Source organism: Miniopterus natalensis, chromosome 12 (genome assembly GCF_054644295.1).
Source record: "Miniopterus natalensis isolate mMinNat1 chromosome 12, mMinNat1.hap1, whole genome shotgun sequence".
In the NCBI taxonomy this organism is placed as follows: Eukaryota; Metazoa; Chordata; class Mammalia; order Chiroptera; family Miniopteridae; genus Miniopterus; species Miniopterus natalensis.
The window spans coordinates 71,033,856-71,057,389 of record NC_142092.1 but is presented as its reverse complement, the minus strand read 5'-3'; the positions used below and the strand labels follow the sequence as shown (position 1 = coordinate 71,057,389).

The 23,534-nt window shown below is 55.2% G+C and overlaps 1 protein-coding gene across 1 annotated transcript in view; it reads left to right on the top strand.

Moving 5' to 3' along the window:
* The first annotated feature begins 3,458 nt into the window (after nt 1-3,458).
* Nucleotides 3,459-23,534, top strand: part of CFAP77 (cilia and flagella associated protein 77) — a 92,739-nt gene continuing 72,663 nt past the window's right edge. The window contains exon 1 of the mRNA XM_016196678.2: nt 3,459-3,647. Within this exon, the coding sequence (XP_016052164.1) occupies nt 3,459-3,647 (189 nt within the window). The remainder of the gene's footprint in view (nt 3,648-23,534) is intronic.

Here is a 23,534-nt window from a genome sequence, read left to right as displayed (position 1 = left end):
TCCGGCGCTAACCACCAGGGGCCTCCCGCCGGCGGGGCCTCGTCCTCTGGGCCCAGAGAGTCCCTGCAGCGAAGGCTACGCGCCGATCTCCACCCCTGCGGGCCTCCGCTTCCCGCCCCGACTCCTCGCCGCCCGCGCGGGCTCCGGGGAGCCCACCACCCGCAGGGCCCGCTCGGCCCCCTCAGCGGGCAGACCCAGCCTCGGCCCCGTGCGGAGCGGCCTGCAGCGGCCGCCCCCGCCCGGAGACCAGGCCACGGGCGCGTCTCCCGGAGGACGACAGCCGCCCGCCGCTCGGTTTACACACGCGCGTCGGAAACACCCGGAGCAACCTGAACCGCTTCCTACCTGCAGACGGTCCCGAGCGCCACCGCCCGCCTTCCGCCCCGGAAGTGATGCCGCGGCGGAAGCGGAAGTGGTCGCGCGCGTCACTTCCTGTCCACCTCGGCGTCCCGTTGCCACGGTGACAGCCCCCTCCCACGGACTGTGACAGCCGTGTGGTTTCTGCCCATTTCGTTCCTGGGGTGGGATGGAGTGGGCGGGATCCTAAAAGTAAGCGAGTGGGCCGACTTCTCCCGCGGTCTGGCTAATTCGTGCGCGCACCCCATTTATTTAACGGCGCCTGCCCAGCGCCCTCCCCAGTCCAGGAGCGGAGAGGACGGCGAGGGCCCAGCCCTGAGCAAGGCGGGCGCACAGTCAGCCAAGATAACTGCAGGCTCTCCCACACGGAAGACGAAACCGAGCGGCGTGATGGACAGTGACTGGCGACGGTGAGCGGTTCCGTGGATGCCGGAAGGCTCTCCGAGGAGCGACGTTTGAGCCAAGTTCTACAGGAGCCCGCATCTGGATGGACGAGTGTCCTGCGCTGGAAGCAAAGCCACAGGCCCCGACCTGATTCCCGAGGAGCTGAAGGGCGCCAGGGCGGCTGGGCTCAGCGAGCGGCCGGGGAGGGGTAGGATGCGGCCTCAGGGGCAGGCGGGGGCAGCTGTGCAGGTCTGCTGCACACTAAGCTTAGATGAGGCAGAGAGGGCCCCCGAGACCTATTCCAGCCCCCCCTTCAGCTGAGTCCTGAAGACACTTAGCTGTGATTAAAAGTGCGCATACACCGCTCAAGTTTCCAGCCTTATTGCACAGCAAACATGACCATATTGGCACCTTGTTTTCTCAATCCTGTAACAACCCTGGGCTGCAGGTGTCTTTACTGGGTGTCATCGGCCTCACCTCGTGGGTGAGAAACTAGGGCTTCACGTAACCTGTCCAAGGGGACTTACGGCCCGCCCAGGACTCACACCTGTGCTCTTCTCCGCGGCTCCACTCTCCTGCCCCTCGCTGCACCACCCCACTTCCTCCGTGTGAGCTGCCAAGCGGCTTTGATCGAAAAGTGCACAGCCTGCGTTTCTGCAAAAGTCCGGAAGTGAGGCAGGCTGGAGAAACCACAGGCACACTTCACACACCCCAAATGTCACCACCAAGGGCTGCTGCGGGCCTTGGGTGAGCCGTGGAAGTCTGTCCGGGCCACTCTGGAGGTGGGGCTGGTGTTGTCCGCTGTTGGCACGTAGGTGAAGTGCAGGTTCTCAGGCCATGCAGCTTGCCCTGTGGGGAACTCCTCACGGTGCGGGCATTCAATGGTGATGGTGGTGGGGGAAGAAACCCACAAAAGGTTGGCACTAGAAGGAACGAGAGAACTTCCAGGCCAGTGGTTCCAAAAACACTGCTCCGCTCACCCGGGAAGCTTGTGAAAGGGGCAGATCCCCAACTTTGCCTATGGGCTGCCTATCGGGCACCATTATAGCATCACATTAAAAGATTAAAAGTCCGTGGTCATGATAATGGCCTTGTAGTTATGTATGAGAAGCTCCTTGTTCTTGGCAGATACTTGCTGAGGTGTTTGGGGTCAAATACAACACTGTCTGCAGGTGTTTTCAAAATAATTCCTCAACGTGTGTGTGTGTGTGTGTGGGGGGGTGACCCACCCTGAGAAAGTAAATGTGGTGAATACTAAGGGCTGGGGGATCTCGGTGAAATCTGCATGGGTTTTCATTGTACTCTTCTTTCGACCTTCCTGCAGCTTTGAACTTTTTCGAAATAAAAAAATCCAAAGGAAGGGAGGGAGATATTTTAAAATACAGATTCCCTCGGATCCCATTTCCAGATATTCCGGCTCAGCGAATCTGTGCTTTTCAACTCGCCTTCCTTCTGTTGCCCAAAGTTGGGCACCGTTGATCTCATTTAACCCCAGACTCTCCTCCCTGTTTCACGGGAGAAAATGCCAGGGATCCAGGAGGGCAAGTAGTGTGAGATGGCCCAGCCAGTGAGGATTCCTAATTCATCGTGAAACATTTAGCACTCTGTGCGGGTGTGTGTGTGTGTGTGTGTGTGTCTGTGCCGGGTGTGTGTCTGTGTGTGTGTCTGTGCCGGGTGTGTGTGTGTCTGTGCGTGTGTGTGCCGGGTGTGTGTGTGCCGGGTGTGTGTGTGTGTCTGTGCCGGGTGTGTGTGTGTCTGTGTGTGTGTGTGTGTCTGTGCCGGGTGTGTGTGTGTGTCTGTGCCCGTTGTGTGTGTGTGTGTGTGTCTGTGTGTGTGTGTGCCGGGTGTGTGTGTGCCGGGTGTGTGTGTGCGTGTGTGTGTCTGTGTGTCTGTGTCTGTGTGTCTGTGTCTGTGCCGGGTGTGTGTGTGTCTGTGTGTGTGTGTGTCTGTGCCGGGTGTGTGTGTGTGTGTCTGTGTGTGTGTGTGTCTGTGTGTGTGTCTGTGTGTGTCTGTGTGTGTGTGTGTCTGTGTGTGTCTCTGTGTGTGTCTGTGCCTGTTGTGTGTGTGTGTGTCTGTGTGTGTGTGTGTCTGTGTGTCTGTGTGTGTCTGTGTGTGTGTGTGCCGGGTGTGTGTGTGCCGGGTGTGTGTGTGCCGGGTGTGTGTGTCTGTGTGTCTCTGTGTGTGTCTGTGCCTGTTGTGTGTGTGTGTGTCTGTGTGTGTGTGTGAATCTTTGACTTGGGAGACTAAATGGCCCTCGAGGGCCCTGTCGCCTTTTAACACAAGTAATTCTTGGGGTTGCCTCACGTCTATTTAAGAAAACTCTGAACACGTCCACTTAGGTGGCCGCCAAGAGTTTCCTAGAAGAAACGAAGCCCGCGTGGAACCGTTGGCGTCCCGTCGCCATGGGGACAGGCCGTTCCATTCTTCCTTCAGGGGGGTCTCGGCCGCCTCTCCTTCCCCGAACTGCAGCACGGCGCCCAGAAGCAGCTCCGAGGAGCCAGAGGGGGCTCGTAGGCGCTGTTAGGTCTCCTTGAAACGAGGGGAGGGAGTTGCAGAGGTTGGCGCACCCCGCTCCGGAGGGAGCCCGGCGTCCGGTGCCCACCCCTGGGTCCGAGTGGTAGGGTCCGAGCGGTGGGCTCCTCCGAGCTCCGCGCGGGTCCCCAAGCTGCCGAGGGCGCCGGATCCAGCCCCCGGGTCGACTCCCCGCGACCGCCAGGATGCCGGAGGCCGAGAGCTCCTGCCAGGACGCCCCGCGCAGGAAGAAGCCGCCGGTGCGCCGCACGGTCAGCCAGATCTGCCCGCCCCCGCGGCGGCCCCTGGCGGTGGCCGACATCCGGCCCGGCATGGAGAACGAGAGGCTGGGGGTCGTGCGGGATTCCATGTTTCAGAACCCGCTCATCGTCAAGGTGAGAGGCCGCACGCCGCCGCCCTTTCGAGCTCGGGCGCCCCGCCTCTGAGCCCGGGCTCGGCCGGGGGGCCGCGCGTCCGGCCCTGGCCCCGCCGCCCGGGTCTCTGCCCCGCCGCCCGGGTCTCTGCGCCGCGCGGAAAGCTCCAGCTCCGGTCCAGAGAGACCTGCACCCCCTGGCGGTCACGGGCAGGTGGCACCTGTCTGAGCCCCAGCTTCCCCGTCCTCACAGTGGGCTGATGACCGCACCAATTAAAGGGAGCGACCGGGAAGACCGACTCGGGCGGGCCCGCGGGACCCCTGGCACAGCCCCCGACTCCTGTGGGCCCGCGGGACCCCTGGCACAGCCCCCGACTCCTGTGGGCCTGCGGGACCCCTGGCACAGCCCCCGACTCCTGTGGGCCTGCGGCGCCCACCGCTGCCACTTACCCGGGAGCCTGCAGCTGAGCCCACGGGGCGACGGGTCGCACGCACCCAGATGCGCCCTCACGCGCCTCCTGCCAGCGCTCCCGGGGTGCGGGCCGCCGCCTCCCCTTCCCTGCGCGCCCTGTGTCCCCTCGCAGCACCCTTCCCACGCCAATTTCCGCTCGGTCGAGCCCCATCCAGAGGTGCAGCGCCGAGAAAAAAAGCGCGAACCCGGGCCCCGGGAGGCCCCGCGGGCTCAGCGAGGGGCCCCAGGTTTCTAACCGGATCGCGGCGCCTCTCCTCGCGCGCTCCCGCGTTCAGTCTGGTTTCGGACTGGTGACCCCCCCTCCACCCCCCCGACGCCCGACGCTTTCCCGGGGCCCCAGGCAAAATCAAATTGGGGGTTGGCTGTTGGGGGGCGGGCCACGCGGCACGTTTGTCTCGCGCCACTGGGGGGCAGTGCGCCTTTAAAAATGCGCGCAGTCCGCGGACGCGGGAGGCGGGAGGCGGAGCGGTAACCCCGGCTCAGCCGGGACTCGGCGGGTGCACCCCGGCGGCGGATGGGCGCCTAGAGGTTTTTGTTGGCGGTCTTGCTTTGGGGGTGCAGGGAACCTGAGCTTCGTTAACATCGCGCTGGAATGAGCTGCGTTCGCTGTTCCTGTGAACACACGGGCCTCCCGCGCCTCCCCCGCGCGCTGCCCCGGGCTTGTCGCACTAGAAGCCTTCTCGCCCCCCCCTTTCTTATGACACCCCCGCCCCCAAGGAGAGCAAGGCCCTTCGCTTATTTCTAGGTGAGAAGGGCCATTCTCAGTGGACAGATGAGCCAGAGAGGTGGGGTTCACCGTCCTGGGGTCAGGGGGAGAACCGAGTCCCCCACCTCTGACCTGCTGCTCTAGCGTTAGGTCATTGCCCCCGCCCCCCCCAAGTCACTGCGGGCAATTCCTTACTGAATGTGACCCGAATGGCATTTTGCAGTTACTGCTCAGCATGGTGAATTGGTGGCGTGTGGTGCCCACCCCAAGCTATACACAGGGACTTACACACATGTAAGTGTACGCACACACACATTAGAGACACACATACATTTCCATGTGTGTGCACATATGTACATACATGTGTACATGAACACTGTACACAGATAATATAATAGGCATAGAAGTCAAGTTCCCTTCCTTTTTCCGCTTTTGCTTCCCCAGCTCCATTTCAAGGACATGTGGCCTCTGGATGGCACTAGATGAACAGCTTCCAGGACAAATCCAACCGCTGCTCTGTGCCCCGAGCTTAGGTTTGGAGAAAGTGCAGACGTCTGACTGCTGACGAGGGGGTTGTCTTCAGGGCATGAGCCGCAGGGCGGGACTGCCCTGGCCCGAGGTGGCTGCGTTCTGGGCCCAGGCGCTCTCTGTGACTGCACCCGGCTCCTCCCCGTCAGGGCAGCCGGGGGCCAGGGGGCCTCTCCTCCTTCCCTCCCCCCAGTTCTTGCTGGGCCGCAGCTACCTTCTGCCCCAGTTACTTATGTCCAATTTCAATACTAACCGCCGCCACAGGACTTTCTACCAACGCTGGCCTAAATACAAGCAGCAGAGACACTGAGAGGGAGGGGGGACCTCGACTGGTACCTTTCCCGACCCGCCTTTGGGCACCCTGAGGCCATCTGTGGTGGCTCTTTGCTCACGATCTGGGGGAGCCGAGCTTGGGTTAGGAGCTATGTCCCCACTGCCAGCTCAGTATTATTTTTACCACTCTCAACAGCTTCCTATACTTAAAAACATTTTAAAATTATAAAAATCTTTGGGGTTTTCAGCTTTCAAGAAAAGAAGAAGGTTGAAAGTATTCAAGATAGTGGAGCCTTTTGAAAATATTTTTTAAAATAATCGGTTACCTAAGTTTCTTTCGCGGCTTGGCTGTGGTAGGTTTCTCCACCGGGGCATGTCCGGCTTTGAGTGTATTTTGGTTCTGGCTGAGTCTGAACCTGAAGGTTGCGTCTGTATGGGAAGAATCGAGCCCCTTAGAAATAGTCACTTACTCCCCCATACCCGGGGCTGTGGCTCAGATGTTTCCTCCGGTGAACTGGACCAGCCTGTGTCTCATTTAAAACCCATGCACGCCGCCTGGACACCCTGCGCCACTACTGCACAGGCTTGGAGTTTTCCAGGACGAATACATGTCAGTCATTCAGAGCAGGTCTGCAAGGTGCCACAGCAACCAAGTGGAAAGCGAAACACTCAGACACCCAAGCCCACATTTCATCTACAAATGCTCCAGACCCTCTGCCTCATTTAAAACCAAGCCGACTAGTTATCAGCGGGAACGATCGAATCAAGCAGGTGCTTCCTGTGGCCCCGAAAAGATGTAAATATCTCCCGTTAGAAAGAGCTTCTACTCTATTATTATGTGCTGTTAGCCGGTCTTCCTTCAAATGTGACTCTCTGGGAAGAATAAAATTAAGTAGAAAATGAACCAAGCTTCTCCCTGCTTGACTCTCATTTCCCCGGAAATCTGTGACTCAACGCAGAATCGTCTCCCTGCCACGGAGCTCCGCGGATGGCCTGTCAGTACAGCCGGAGAGATGGCTCGGTTTGCCCGACTGACAGCCTTGAGCCTCCTGTCGCCCCGGAGAGGCGGGCGTGCACCCTCCGAGAGTGCAAAGGATCAGGGCACCTGATTTTCTCATAATTTATTGATGATTTTGTTTATCTGTGGGGGTTTGTGTCACAAATAAGAGTGCATGCATTTGTGAAACAGAGTCATATATCACACCCTGAAGGGGGCTTACAGACATCTCACCCAATTCCCTCTTTCGAGGACAGTAGGACCCAGAGAGGGAAGAGACTCATCCAAGGTGCCACTCTGACATGGTCGCAGAAGGGGGATGAGATTCTTGTCTCCTGACTTCCAGCCCCATGCTTTTGGGCCCACGCTACACTGATTAATTAATGGCCACCCAGACTGAGTGCATCTCTACAGCAGGCAGTCGAAATGTTGGCCCATGAGTCTGATTCCCAGATCACTTTGCTCAGCATTGCTTCCAAGGTGAGCTCTACTAATTTCTCGGGATTCGTTGACAGCTAAGAAATATTTATTGAGTGTTTACTAAGTGCCCAGCACCATCCCAAGCTTCCTTGGAGGCATAGAAACAAGTTCAGAGCTCAGCCCTTACCCACGAGGAGTTAACTATGTAGCTGGGAGATTGAATATATAAATATGCACATATGTGGTGCATATGTATGTTGCTTAACACAGCACCTGCCTTAAAGAAAGCTCTCAGGAAGTGTTAGCTCTTATTTTTGTGTGCACACACACACAAACACACAAATAATAAAAGCAATGTCATGGGGCACCCCCTGCAAGTTTCAAATGAGTTACATGACCCAGAAGGGCTGAGATTTGAGGGAGGGCACCCTAAGCAGGACTAGGAGGCTTTATGAAGACATGGGCCTGGAACGGGACCTTAAAGGGTGCAGAGGGAGATGCGGATCAGCGGCGGACTGGAAGACGCTCATCCCTCTGGGGCCGAATGATCGCACCCCCTGTAGATCCCAAGTGTTCATAGGTTTCACCCCAACTCTGGTTTAGTTTACGAGTCTCCGTGCCACTGCTGGGATCATTCTCGAGGAAGCATTTATTTCCACCACGAGGAAGCATTTATTTAGAGCCGGTGGGTTCACACTGGAGGCGCTACCTAATTAGGAACTACACCATGCCTGCTAAGAGCTTAACATCACTAATAAATATTGATGCTGGAGAGCACACGCGCCCGGAGACACACGCCAAGGAAGCGGGTGGACAAGCACAGCGGCACCAATAGCCCAGCGTGGGTCGGGATTTTTATCACGTTTGAGTAAAATGTGAAAATGTTACACTCAGCTTTATCCTTCGAAGAGAAGACACCACTGACTGCTCGACTCCTTTTACATTCAATTACAACCTCACGGGAGAAAAGGGACCCCTAGGAAGGGGGGTTAAGCCGAGCTCCCACCCTGAGGGCCCCGCCCTGGCTGGCCGGCCAGCGGGTAGGTTTCATTTCTGAGGGAATATCTATCTTTGCCACTGTCTCTCTTGCTCCTGTTTTTCTTTTTAAAATCAAGGCCCCCTCCCTTTCCTGCGCCCAGTCCCGTGCTCCAGGACCGATGGGGGGGGGCCCACAACCAGTGCAGAAGCCGAGCTGCTCCCTCTAAGGCTCTTCAGTGAATTGCCCCCGACTCCTCTCCAGCTCCCGAGTCAGCGCAGATGTGGACTGTTCAACGGTTCCAGGCCCAAGCTGTCGATTTCATACAACCACAAAAAATACGGCAATAAGTTGGCTGCCCGGGCAGATAGGAAACCGCAGCCGCCTCCCCAGGGAGAAGGGCCAGCGGGATGGGGCAGACGGCAGGCTCTGGAGCGGGCAGGCCCAGGCGCGGGGGCTGTCTCAGCCGCGTCCTTGTTGTGCCACCTCTGAGGTCACTTACTTTTGAGCCTCAGTCTCCTCTCTGTAAAATGGGGTGATAGTAGCTGGCACCCGGCCATGGGAGAGTTGTGAGGACTCAGTGAGACGGCGCAGGTGCTGCAGGCCCAGGGGGGCCGCTTGTAAGCGGGCGGTTTTGCTATTTTCCATTGCCGGGGTCCCTTTGTTCCTTCCCATTTCTGCTCAAAACAACCTTCTTATTCTCATCAATTGGCTTTTAAGTAAATGCTGTAATTCTGAGCTTATAAAATCGATTTATAGTGAGACACACCCACCCGAGCGCCTACTTTCCCCCCTTGTGTTCTCGTTGAAGAACTGTCACCCGCCTCACGTTTGCACCGCGTGCCCCGGCGCAGAGGGGCCGCCTGGCGGGTGAACGCAGCCCACTTTCGAGCTCTCCTGAGGGCTCTCGGGCAAGCGGCTTAATTTCTGAACCTCAGTTTCCTCCTCTGTGTAGCGTAAGTGCTAATCCCTACCTCGCCTACTTCTCAGGGATGCAACGGAGACTGAAACAGGGCACTAGCTCATGGGAGAGATTATGAAAGAATCGTTATGATAGATTGTTCTAGAGTTAGACCAGTTGAGGGGCAGTTTCGCTCTCCAGATGCATTATTAGTTCACCCATGGTCTAGGGGCTCTTGAAAACCTAAGGCAAAGATGATAGAAATGAGAAGGTTTCGATTTCATTGCTTCTCTATCCACTGTTTGCTTCTGTCCCCCCGCCCATACATTTTATGTCTATTTTAAAATCCTCTCCCCCCCCCTTTAATCCATCGCCTTCCCCTTAGTTATGGCTTCCATAAGTCTGCTGGCTTTCGTCGGGGGCTCGTCTATCTCCAGCCTCCCCCATGTTGTAGCCTAAAAAAATTAAAAGCGTTTCCAGCCATCCACCCATTGAGCGTGGCTGGATAATTCATCGGATAAACTAATTAGCATAGGGCCGGTTTGTTGAGTAATCTGAGCCATATACAAGCTTTGTTTCCCTGGCCCACCACCTTCCAAGGGTTTTGTTTGGTTTCGTTTTGTTTTCCCTGGCATGAGCTCATCTGAGACTTAAAACAGAATTGATCCAGGGCCCCAGAAATTAAACTCATGGTGGCCAGGGCCCCCCGTAGCCCGACACTCTCGACGTGGCACTAAGCACAGCATTTCAGGGAAGCAAATAAATGCTCTTTATAAAGAAAACAGCTGTATTTTTCCACCCACTAATGTAAGGGCACAATCATTTCAAGGCACTTCAGTCAAGAAACTGACCGATGTGGGTCAATGAGCAGAAAGGTCAACATGAGTAGCCCACAGCGGGGAGAATGGCCCCCCAAGAGCATTGTAGAAAACACATAATGGGCCCAAAAGAGCCATTTTTGATCTTTTATATGAACCAAACAATACATATTTGGGAGACCAATGAGCCCAGAAGTGAACAAGATGAATGTCTTTGTGTAGATCAAAATCTTTTGTGTTTGTCCAGAAGAGTGAGAGTGGAAACCGAGAAGCTCTTTGGTTTCAACGCAGGGCATCTGTGAACGGCGACCCGCTCGCTGCCCGGTGGCCGGCCATTCGCAGCCAGCAGCATAGCGTCCAGGCTGTGTCACCGCAGCAGAGAGGGAGCCCCAGGTACCGCATCCTCCCACGGAGATGGGGGCTCCCCAAACCGACTGAGAGGACAGCTCATGGCCATGACATTGCAGGGGAGAGGAGAAAAACTGCTGGCAGCTCTGTTGGTCAATTTTACTGAACAATAGTGTTTTTGGCCACATTGCCACATTAAAATGCCATCTTAATGTCCCCATTATGTAGAATTGCACCCATATTTCCCTCAGTCTCCCAAGAGGTCGTGGCACGTGTTGGAGACTGTTAGGGAGCCCATCAGCCCAATGAGCAAATCTTTGTCGAACACCCACAATGTGCCAGGTACCGGTGGGAACACAGAGGTTTAAGAATTTGTTCCCATAGAGTTCATGGGCTGGTCAAAGGGGAACCAGACTTTGCACATTAAAACCAATAATAAAAGTTATTACAGGTGGAAGGAGAGGGAATGAGAGGCAAGTGTGAATAGCGAGGCGTGAAGACGGGAGCCGGGGGGGAGCACCTGGGCCGGGCTGTGGGACAGGTTGGCTCCGGTGGGTAGACTGAGAGGGGGGCACCCGGAGAGGGGCTGGCGGGCGAAGGCGCAGCGTCTGATGCGGGCGAGGTGTTTTCAGTGAAACCGGGCAGCTCTGGGATTCCGTGAGCATATGAGGGAGGTAGCGGGAGACGCATTCACTCACTCACTGCTGGAGTAAACAGGCCCGTGTGAGCACCGACTGTGTACCAGGCACAGAATTAGACACCAAGGATACCGGGGAACCAGCCTGGATGTAGGCTTTGCCTGCAAAGAGCTTACAGTCTCGTAGAAACCGGCATAAGAACATAGAGCCAAGTGGTACAGATGCGGTGACAGCCGTCTGCGCAGGGCGCGTGCTCACGGGAAGGTCGCAGACTAGATGGCGTGAGACGAAAACTGACACAGATCAGTGAGTGTGTGCAGGGAGCTGGAGACGTGGGGGCAGAGCTGGATGCAGGTTTCCTATGGCCTGAAGACCATGAAACTTGGGGATGCTTCTTTAAGAAACAGAGCACACAATTATAAATGATTTTGGAAATTAAGTCCAAGGCCTTGGAAAGGGCCACATGTAAGGAAGGACCCTGCAGCTAAAGCTTCATTAGCCTTAGAGTAAATCTGGAGAGAGAGCTTTCCAGAAGAAGGGATGCCACGTTCAGTGGGGTGGAGGAGGGAAATGTACAGAATCACCAGGCTTGGGAGTCCTCGGTTCTTCCCCGGGCTACGCGTCATTCATTCATTCATTCATTCATTCATTCACTATGCACGCATTGCACACTTCCCCTGGACCAGGCCTCAGGACCTCAGGCTCCTGCACTCTTGTTGACTCTGAAACCTTGGGTAGGCCCCAAGATGTCGCTAAGCCTTGGCCCTGCACCCCTGAATGGCTCCCCCTCACCCCAGAACCCTTCATTTGCTCATTCGACCTTTCGCAAAATGTTTATTGAGGGACTGTTAGGTGCCAGGCAGTGTGCTGGGCCCCAGGGTCCCTCGGCGCACAGGAGAGCCTCAGTTCAGCCCGCAGGCAGCCGGCCAGGCCCTGGTGGAGACAAACAGCACGGCAGCTATTCCTACTGCAGGTGAGACCTGCTGGAGAGACCTGCTCGCGAGGGAGGCCAGGGTGCTAAGAGGCGTCAACCACGAGTCTAGGCGTCAACCACGAGGCTGCCCTGAGGATGTGACACTGTAGCCCGACCTTCTGAGATGAGTCAAGATGGTCAGTTAAGAGGGGCTGGGGGTAGAGCTCGCATATGTCTCTGTTTGTGTGGGTGATGGGTGGAGATGGTTTCAGACAAAGTAAGAGGTTTTGTGACTCCAAGGCAAGGAGGGACCTGGGACTTTGGAGGCTGCAGTGATACTTCAGGGCCTGCAAGTGCCTAGAGGAAGCTGGGCCGGGAGTGAGGCCACACCTGGCGAGGCCCCCAGGTCCCATGAGACCTGCAGGGGCCAGAGCAAGTGGACTGAACAAGGCAGAGAGCACAAGGCTGAAAGACCACAGACATCAACAGCGGTTCACAGAGCCAGCGCCTTCCTCCCTGCACAGCCGGGGAGAGCAGGCCGGCAGGGACAGACGCCCAAGGGGGAGGCTGTGGCGTGAGGAGGGCATCTCCTCTGCTGGCCGGGACCATTCACTGCCCCTGGGTTCCTGCCAGGCTGCAGGTTCCAGTGCCAACGGACAGGACATGCGTGATGGTTTAGGGTTAGTGGCTGCGATTTGTTTACTACTGGAAGTAAAACAAGCCCCCAGCCCGTCACGCTCTGAATTGTCACCAAGTCGTTTGCGGGAACCTGGTGGGATGCTTCCCGGGGGTCCCTCGGGGCCAGGACTGGGCTTCCTGCTGCCTCCCAACCCTGTATGAACTGTCGCTGAAGACTTCACTCTCTCTGCAGGCACCCAGTGGGCATAAAGGTGGAGGTTTAGGCAGGTCTTTCAAACACTCCCCTTCTAAAGGGAAGCGTCTGTCTGGTGGCCCTGATGGCTCCGTCTTCCTCAGGCAGTGGCTGCTTTTTCAAGCTGGAGCCCCCAGGGTCGCCTGACGGGTGCTCCAGGCCTGACTTCTCCAGGAGCAGTGGGAGGAGGCAGGGGCCTGGACCCCGGGTTTTCAGGAAGCTCTGTCTGAGGACCCATTTGGCCAGCTGATCCTCCCACCCCGTGCCAGCGGACAGCAGCTGCCCTGTGTGGAGCCCGCTGTGTGCCAGGCACTGCGCTGGCCCTTCTTAGTCACCATTCCCCTTACAACAATCCTGGGAGACAGGACTAGTGTCATTCCCATTGTACAGATGGGGAAGCTGAGGCTTATAGAGGCTACACAAGTCACCCACAGTCATCGGGCTAATGCGGGGGAGCCAGGCTTCCAGCCAGGTCTCCACAGGCCAAGGGCGTAACCACCGTGCAAGTCAGAAAGCACTTAGTGACACCAGCGGCCGCTGTTTGTTGAGTCTCTGCCAAGTGCCAGACTTTTCCAGACATGGTCTCACCTCTGCAGGGTCAGTGTTCTGAGCTCAGAAAGACTCAGTGACACACTCAAAGGTCACACAGGCTGAATGGCCGAGTGTGGGGCCTGTGTGCAGCCACAGCCTGTCACGGTCCTGACAGGTTGTGCCACACTGTCTGTCACCTGGAGACCCCTTTGTCCTGATGGGAAAGAAGAGTCCAGTTTATCTCCATCCCTCTAAACTAAAGGGTCCACTTCAGGTGCATTTTCTGTTCTTATGGAACCTACAGTCTAGTTGGGCAAATGAGCCACACCACACACGCACGTGTGCACGCGTGATCACACACACACACACACACACACACACGCACACCTAGAAGCGGACCACACAAGGCTGAAACAATAGGGCCAGGGGTGTGGTTCAGACACACAGGAGTGTTACAAGAACGAGGGATGGCCCGTGGCCTGGAGTGGTCCCGAGAAGCCCCGGTGTGGTCGCTGCAAGGCCGGGCAGGACTCGGCTACGCGGGGATGAGAGAGGAGGTCACTTTAGATGTAGAAATGGCCAGACAAGGGGAGACACTGGCTGCCCCGAGCTTGGTGTGTTGGGAGGGAAAGTCTGGAGAGAGCCTGATATGAAGAAGGCATCAGGTTGGGGCAGCTTCCGGAGTCTGCACATAAGTTTAAAGAAGAGACAAGACGTAGAGAAGGAGCGTGGCAACTGGGTGTCGCGCGGCGCCTGGCGTTCGGGTGATTCCAGACGATTGCATCTGCTGGCCAGGGAGCTAGGGCGGCTGGGGCGCAACTCCCACCAGAGCTGACCGGGATGGCCTCACCCTTTCAAGGGAAGGGGTCCCCTCCTCCTCTCCCCTTCACCCCTCCCCACCTCCTCATCAGCGAGAGCAAATTGTTATCAGATTAGCGGCAGCAATGAAAAGCACAGTCCCCGCACCCTCGCAGTTCGTTAGCATTTAGATGGACTGGGACAGGGGCCCACACGACAGGCATCAAAGCCGGCTCCTGGCGGCTGCGGGGATTAATTTCTTTAACCAACAGGCCTGATCTGGCCTCACTCATTACCCCGCCTTGTCCGTGTGGGTGTGAGATGCGATTGAAGATTAGACCATTTAGGCCTTTCCCTGCTTTCCGCCCTAAGCAGGGCTATTGAATTGCACATTCTTGCGTATCCCCCGTCAATACTCGGCGGCCTGAGGTTCTAATTCTGCTTCATTTAAACTTCATCAACTTTTCCAATCAAGTGGAAGGATCCGAAATAGGCTCTGTGAGCAGAAAGGCCGGCTTCCCTTTGTCAGATAATTTATTCTGTTTTCTCCTCTCCTCCCCCTCACTTTCTCTCTCCAGCCTCGCTCCCGTGCCCCCCACCAGTGCCCCCCCTCCTTATCCCAATGCTGAAAATGAGATTACAGTATTTAAATGACTATGATAATCAACCTGGGGACCTGGAGCTGAGATTGAGGTTAATTTTTCTTAGCAGAACAAAGGAGCGCGAGCCCTTTGGGGACAGGAAGGTGCAATCTGGGCTCCTTGCTTGTGTTTTTCTCCCCCTGAAATTGCGGTTTTAGGAGTCTTTTCTTGTTCCTAACTAGGCGCCGGGTGTGATTTTTAACGACGGCAGCCCCTAAGAGAGCGGAAATGTAATTTTGAACTGATAAACAGCAAACGGCCTTCAATCAACAATTTTAATAGGAAAAAAAAAAGTCACTTATACGACAGGAGTGCAGATCTAATGAAAGGGTGATCATTCACCTTATTTATTTTTAAACACGCTAGGAATAATTTCCCACTGCGTCAGGACGAGTAATTAAAGCCACACGGTGCCCCCGTAAACTTTTGAATAAAGGGCCTTGTCACTCAGGCGGCCTCCTTCCTGGCAGCTTTTGCCGCCATAAAAGTTGAGATTTTGTCATGTTCTGGCTAATTGGAAACAGGGTCATTATACCATTGAACAGCGACATGAAAGTGACTTGTTCGATCGGTACCTGTAGCACGTGCGAGCTGGTACCCACCGGCCCCCCGGCCCCGCCTCGGAAACGGAGGGAATCAAAATCCGTGGATTTCTTTGTCTCCCTTTGCTACCTTGTCGGAGCTGTTTTACATGCCGCCACCCAATGTTATCTTTTATTTGTGTCAGGAGAAGGGATTTGACAAGTTCAGTATACAATGTTCATTTGGCAAGGCAAATTTTTCATACCGGTTTTGAGCAAGGAAATGAAACTATCTTTCAACAGAACGAGCAACATCATCTTTGGACAGACTTCTTATGGGAGAGGGGGTGGGGCTGCAGAGCTCGATTTCCTCACGCGATCCTGCAAAGCCTAATAGACATTGTTTAAAAAGTAGGATTCGGCTTCCACATGCCAAAGTCTCATATACATTGTTTAAAAAGTAGGATTCGAATGCGAATGCCTGATGCTGTATTCCCCTCCCTCCCTGCACCCTCCAAGTTATTAATAGGCTGGAATAAATTGTTCCTCTCCTTTATTATAATGACTTTGCTTCAGACCCTTTAAACTGTGGGTGAGTCTCTGACAGTTATCTGCATTTGCAACGCAAAATATTTAATAACCACCATGGTCTAAAGGAGCCGCGAAAGCCACAAGCAGCCGTATTTGCGAAGAGGGAGCCCCCCCCCCCGCCCCCTTGCCCGCGTTCCGCCCGTTCACCTGGAGAAGGAGCCCCTCTCGCCCTCTGCGCCACCAAATTCACATGGGGCAGTGGTTTACGGTGACATTTTTCTTTCTTAAAGCAAATATTGACTCACCGTGGGGAAATTAAAACTCCATTAGGCGTCGCTACATTGTACAGCAGGCTGCACTACAGCCGTGTAGCTGCTATTAATTGGTTTTTTTCCTGAGGAATAACGCAGGGAGGGCCGAGGGAAGGGGAGAGAGACGATGGCTTTAAGCCATAATTTCTTAAAACGACGCCATCTACATCAGGCAAGGTGATCATTACACGGCTGTTCATCTAAACGTAGGGAAGGCGCTGCTAATGAGATAATGAATTCATCAATGCGCGCAGCCCGCTGCCGAGTTGGTTCCAGGCTGGGGACAATACACGGGAAGACACATGGGCCAGCCTTGACTGGATTTGGGCCGCTCAGGCCTGGCTTCCCCCGAGCACCAGGCTGATTTTTTCGTGGGTGCAAGACATTTTCTCCTCTGAGATAACATGCGCCTTCCACTTGATTGCTGCTCCCTTCCCAACGTGATCGCTCTGCCCTTCTGCCCACGGTCTCCTCTGCCCACCATCTCCTCTGCCCACCTTCTCCTGCCCACCGTCTCTTCTGCCCACGGTCTCCTCTGCCCACCGTCTCCTGCCCACCGTCTCCTCTGCCCATCAGCTCTCCTTGTGGCGCCCACCTGAATCCCACCTGCTACATTAGGACTCCTCGGCTCATTCTCAGGTCTAGCGAGTTTGCCCCCTGCCCTGTTGGCAAACGACCATAGCCTGGCCCGAGATCAAGGCGTCAGCAGGGCTGGCTCCTCCCAGGGCTGTGAGGCAGGATCTGCCTCCATATTTCCCTGGCCTTCTCCATACATGTGCATCTACATCTGAACTTCCCCTTTTATGAGGACTTCAGTCATGTTGGACTGTGGGCCCACGCTACTCCATTATGACCTCATCTTAACAAATTACCTTTGCAATGACCCTGTGGCCAAATAAGGTCACATTCTGAGGTCCTTGGGGTTAGGGCTTCAACATGTGACCGCTTTGGGCTTGGGGCCTGGTCCCTGGTCCACAAGTTATGGTAAGGACAACAAGGTAATCCCTAGAGTGGCATCTGTCATGTTGAACTTGAAGCCACTGTCTTGATGGGGGCTGCGGATGTGGCATTTAGAGCTCTGGGGTCCTCTCCAGTGTGCTGCAGACCACTCATGGGTAAACAGTCGTGTTTGGGCCTGTCTCTATATGGTACTTGTTATTGGTATGTAACCCTTAAGCATAACCAACTCGCTTCACTAACCATCTGTAAGATACCCCTGAGGGCAGACTTTACACCATACTTCTTTTTCTCTCTCACAGAGCTATTTATCCATCCTTCCTTCCATCCATCCATCCATCCATCCATCCATCCATCCATCCCTTCTTCCACCCATCCACCATCCTTCCATCCTTCCATCCATCCATCCATCCATCCATCCATCCATCCATCCATCCATCCCTCCATCCATCATCCATCCATTCACCTATCATCCACCATCCGCCATCCATCCATCATCCATCCATCCTTCCTTCCATCCATCTATCCATCCATCCATCCATCATCCATCCATCCCTCTTTCCATCCACCCACCCATCCATCATCCATCCATTCACCTATCATCCACCATCTACCATCCATCCATCATCCATCCATTCTTCCTTCCATCCATCCATCCATCCATCCATCCATCCATCCATCCATCCATCCCTCCTTCCATCCATCCATCCACCCATCCATCCACCATCCATTCATCCGTCTATCCATCCACCATCCGCCATCTATCTACCATCCATCCATCCATCCATCCATCCATCCATCCAGTCAACAAACATTTATTGAGCACCTACTTTATACCAAGAGCTGTAGGCACTGGGAGACTGTTTCCTAGTCAATAAGTCACCTGGGCATTTCCAGGAACATCCAGATCTACTTTCCAGGTCAAGGTTAAGACACTCTTATTTTAAGATTTAAAGACATGGTGTGTGTTCTCCAGAAGGAAGACACAGCTGTGTGCACAGGTGGGTGATACTCGCGAACCGGCCATCTGGCCTCACAGGGAAGTAAACTATGTCTGTGGAGTACTCTGTGTCATTGGAAAACAATTTGTATCAACAGCATGTGTTTTCCAGCCCCAGGGGCCTCAGAGCTCCACGTAGGAAGCTGCTGGGGGCTTAGGCCATTTTCTGGTCAGCCTTTTGGTTTGAGCATTTAACAAGTAAATCCAAACGGGGACTTGGGAGGTGCAATCCCGTCGATGCTCTTGCTGCTTGGGCAGCCCAGGTGCCAAGGGGAAAAGGGAGCACATGGCCGGACCCCATGTAGAGAGAGCTTTTCTGAGAGGGGATATCGAACCGTTTGATGGAGCCCAGTAAAGCTCTGGCATCATACCCGACTGCGTAGAGAAAGAACATTGTTCCAAGACACTTAACACGGCCTGGGGCGGGTCCCCTTTCCCCGTCGCCTTCCGAGGTGGTGGTGTGGGCTCTAATGATTTGTATTGCATTCGTGAGCCGACAGGGTAATCCTGGGAACAGCAGGAGTGGAGGCAACCTGAGCCGACTTCAAACCCTGCTAATTAAAACAATCCTTCCTCTCCCCGAGGAGGCTAATGAGACAGAAAGAGAGCGGGCTAATGAAAGTGTCACCGCGAGATGGCCCACTTACTTTATTTATTTACTTAATGCTGCAACTTCCATTTTGGGTTCTGAGAGTGAGAGAGAGAGAGAGAGAGAGAGAGAGAGAGAGAGAGAGAGAGAGAGAGAGAGAGAGAGAGATTTTTCAGAAATTTGCCAGAAGCCCCTTTCTTAATCCATCACCTCGCTGCACGGTGTGAGCGTGTCTTCAGTGATCTGAAACTGTTGTCAGTGATGACAATCTTCTAGGAAGAGGGGTTGGCTTGGGTTCACTTTGAACCAGATAAAAATGAAAGAGGCCAGTTCACTCATGAGAGCCTCGGCCCCCCGGGATGGGTGGCCAGGCACCAAGTGGTATTTGGTGAGACAAGGTCACTGAGCTCAAACAGCCCTAACTTTGATCCTATCGACATTTGGTTTGACCATGATGGCAAGAATTCAATTGATATGGTATTTAATGGAGCCAGCGAGACCTGACACGGCAGTATCTGGAGGGCACCCCAGGGCCCTCTGCCGTCATTTCAACCCCTTAAATGCTTAGTGATTTCAGCTAATGACTTCATCGGCACACTGTCCACTAGACAAGGAAGGAAGGAAGGGAGGGAGGAAGGAAGGGAGGGCTCACCATCCGTCAGCAGCAGATGCCCATTCCCAGGGAGAATCCAGGCAGAGAGGAAAGTCTGGTTATGGATTTGGAGGCACATTCGTTTCCTGTGGCTGCCATAACCAACGACCACAACTAGATGGCTTGAAACCCCAGGCATAGGCTCGCTCTGGAGACCAGAAGGCTGAAACCAAGGCCCTGCCTTGGGCATCCTTGGGAGCCCGTCCTTGCATCTTCCAGCGTCTGGGGCTCCAGATGTTCCTTGGCTTTCGACAGAATCACTCCAGTCTGCCTCGGTGGTGACACGGTCCGAGTTCTCCGATTCTTTCTGTTAAGGACACTTATCTTTGGATTTAGGGCCCACCTAGAGATAATCTGAGATGATCTCAGATCCTTTAACTTAATTACATCCACAAAGACCATTTTCCAAATGAGATCCCCATTCATAGGTTCTGGGGACATATCTTTTTTGGGGGCCACCATTCAACTTACTAAAAAGTGGGGTCAGATAAAGTTGTGTTGGTTAGTTGACCCAAGTCAATTAAACGAGCATGTCCCACTCTTGCTTTAAGAAAAAATGTGTGCCCCGCCTCTTCTGTCACGGCATGAAGACACATGCAGAGTGACTTTTAGGCAGGGAACATTCAGAAGGGAAAACAACTTTTAAGTCATTGGTCACAACCCTTCCACCAGTCTACATGTAGAGTTAGAGGCTTTAATGCTATAGCAATTAAAAGTTAATAATATAACATAATACAATACAATATAATAATATAATATAACATAACAACATAACATAACATAACATAACATAACATAACATAACATAACATAACATAACATAACATAACACAATATAATAAAAGCTGGGCTGATGCCAGAGCCCATGCCTGGATTTCCATTGACCAGCTACTGACAATAATAATTAGCATCTAGATTACGCTCAAGGGTTTACAAAGAACCTTTGCATTTATCTCATTTGCTACCACCCTGTGAGGCTGTTGTCATTCTTGCCATTTGAGGGCCAGGGAACCTGAGTCTCGGAGAGGTGAGGGGACTAAGGCCCTACCCGTGGTAGGTGGTGGAGGGTCCTTGGACCAGGCCTGGGGCCCGCAGGCTGCGTGGGCTGCCCCGTTTCACGCAAACACCTCCTGGGGTCTGGGCCATTCTTCAGCAACTCGCTCCCGTATATGACACTTCCCGATACCACCTGCGTGTGTTCCCCAAAAATAGCTGTTGAGTGACAGTCCAGCCTCCTTGATTTGAAGCTCGCGAAGACCACTGTTTTCGTCCCTGTCACCCTTCTCTCCTTGCCCCTAACCCCTCCCACGACCCCCTCTGCCTCCGGCACACCCAGCACCAGGGGCGGTGGCACCTCCTGCCTTTGTTTGAATGGGAAGCGTGGAGACTCTCACCCCAGAAGTCTGCCATTTGCATGCGTTGCTTGGGGAGTAGGGGAAGGATGGGGGGGGATGTTCTCAGGCAACCTGACTCATTATTTACGCAGACGGAGATATTTCAGTACCACCGGCTCGGCTCTGAGTGACAAGGTGTGCTTCTGCGGAGCAGGGTTCAGGGAGATCCTACCGGAGCTGACAGCTCTTTAATGCACAGCGGCGGGTCCCCTGAAAGGCGGCCTGTTTTATTTAGGAAATACAAGATGACCTGTTCATTAGCTGTGATTCAAACGGAGTTTACACGCTCGGAAGCACAAAGGGAGAGGGAACAGCCTGCTTCCTTGGGGGGCCACAGGCCCCCCCCCCGCCGTCCATAAGAACACGTCCCCCACCGAGTGCTCCGAACTGAAGTGGACGTGTTTGCCTCGAAACGACAGCTTCCCTTGGAACCATGGGGGAAAGTGGCCAGTCACCTTCGTCACCCTCCCCGGGGTAACCAGCAAGTGCTCAGGCTCCTCGCCTCAGTGAGATCGGGGGAGACAGGCACCCCCAGGATCTGACACCCGAACCCACCGCCGTGGCCCGGCTTGGCGTCTGGCGGGCCCGGACTCCAGCTCCTCTAAGTGTGGCTGGGCGACCACAGCACCCAAGTCCCTGGACGTTGTTGGAAATGCAGCATCGCAGTGCCCAGCCCCGAGCTCCCACCTCAGAACCTCCAGCGAGGTCCCAGGTACCCGCCTGCTCACTCCGGGCTGAGGAGAGACAGCCCAGCGTCCCCCACCCTGCCCCCGGGCTCCGCGACAGCCAGCGCCTGCCGTCATTCATTTACTCGGCACATATTTGCTTGGCATTTGCTACGTAGCAGGAGCCAACGAGGGTACTAGGAATGCGGAGAGTAAGACCAAAAAAGCCCCCGCTCTCCCTCGGGGAGCTTGCAAGCCAGCAGGGAAGCCAGGCGCCCAACCAGGAGTCAGGTGGGGCAGATCTCCAGACCCACCTCGCCCGGACAGAATGGCATCTGCCTCTCAAAGGGACTATCCCTCAAGGAGAAAAACGACATCTGTGCTACCGGCCGGCCCTGCTGCATCCCTTTGCACAATCTCATAAACCAATAGGCAAAATCCACGCAACGTACAAGCAGCCATTTCAAGTGCACAGTTCGGTGGCACCGGGTGTAGTCCCAATATTCACCCCCACCAGCCCTCCGGCTCTGAACCGTTTCATCCGCTGAGAACCCCTCGCACCCGCTAACGAGCGGCTGTCCGGTCCCCTCGGCCCTGTCTCCTGCTCGGCGCTCTGTCTCCGTGGATTTGACTATTCCGGACACTTCACGTAAAATGAACGACAGAAGATGTGATCTGTCGTGTCTGGCTTCCTTTGCTCAGCATGCGTTTCATTCGCTGATGGACACTGATGCTCATTGAAAAGAAGTCCCTCAATTTAAGGCTGGTCAGCGTCCGTCCTGCGTGAACCCGAACACCGTGCTAAGCTCCACAAGGCCGCAGTTCTCGTTTTGGATCATCACGTTATCACGATGTCAGCCGTTGTCGCTTATATTGGTCTCTCTGTAAGCTTCACATCAGAGCGTTACCTTGGAGAGAGGGCTCCGGGTAATGCGCAAGGAGCTCTTGGGCACGCTGGTCGACGCGGGCGCCCGAGAAGCACTCATCAGGGTCCGCAGAACATGAATTTTGCTCCCGCAACACCGCATGAAGCCAGTGGCGGTTCTGGGCCATTTCCCTATTTTATTCAATCAACCACTGAGTTCATTCGACAGCCGTTTATTGTCAACTGCGCCGGGCTCTACGTGGATGACGGCGGCCGACTGGTCAGACGCCTGGATAGGCCCTGATGAGAGCCGAGCAGCCACCGGGGCGAAGGGCCCCGCCCGGCCCCTCGCTGGCGTCCGAAGACCCTCCTCCCCTCCCCTTTCCCACCGAGAGGGGCCTTGCAGCTCGGAGGGAAGTCAGCCTGGAAATGAAAGCCCCGGGCGAGGCAGATGCCGCAGAGGAAGGCATTTGTGAGGATAAGGCGCTCAGATGGAGCTTTCCGGCCAAGCAAGCCCAGAGCCACCTGCAGCAGCATCGTCAGGGAGACAAATGCCACATCTGGGAAGAGAGCCGCGTAATCCACGGCTTGTCATCTGGGCAGGAGGTATCCTCCCTCCTCTGAGGACCTGCCTGATTACGGGCTGGATGCGTGCCAGGGACGGGGAAGGGAGCTCGGCACATCCTCGCCGGCCAGGCGCAGGCTCCGGGTGCGCAGGCGGGAGGCCGGGGCCCCGTGGGCCGGCTGCGCGCTCGGCCCTGGGCTCCTGAGAGGCCGCGGTGTCCGACCCACTGGGAGCCGTGCGTAAACCGCGTGCTGCTACGGGAAGAACACAGGCCTGTGCAGGCCGTCGCCTTTGTGTTCGTTTTAGAATTTTAAAAAACTGTGGCGAGAAATACACACAACATAAACTTCGCCACCTTGACCATTTCCGGTGGGCAGTGCCCTGGCATCGCGAGCGCTCGCACCGCTGTGCCACCGTCACCGCCGACCGTCTCCGGAACTCCCCCGCCTCCCCAAACTGAGACTCCGTGCCCGCCGCAGCTTAGCTTTGCCCTGCCCCCTCCCCCGCCCCGCACCTGCCGCTCCACCGCCTGTTTCTCTGGACGGGTCCACCCCGAGCACCTCATGTAAGTGGGATCCACAGGAGCTTTCCTTCAGCACCCGGCTCGTTTCACTCAGCGCAATGCCCTCAGATTTGCAGTCAGCGTCAGAGCTTCATTCCTTTTCGTGGCTGAATAATATTCCATTGCCTGGCTACACGACGGCTGGTTTATCCATCCACTGATGGATGGACACTGGGGCTGCTTCCACCTTTTGGTGACTGTGAGTGATGCTGCTAAGAACATGAACGTACAGGGTACTGACTTTTTTTTTCCAGCCCTCACCAGAGGAGTGAGGATATTTTTCCCCTGGATTTTTTTTCAGAGAGAGTGGGAGGGAGTGGGGAGGGGAGGAAAGAGAGAGAGAAACGTCGACCTGACAGAGACACATAGATTGGTTGCCTCCCACACGTGCCCGGACCAGGGGTGGGGGTCGGATCCCCAACCCAGGTATGTGCCCTTGACCGGAAATCGAACCCATGACCCTCCG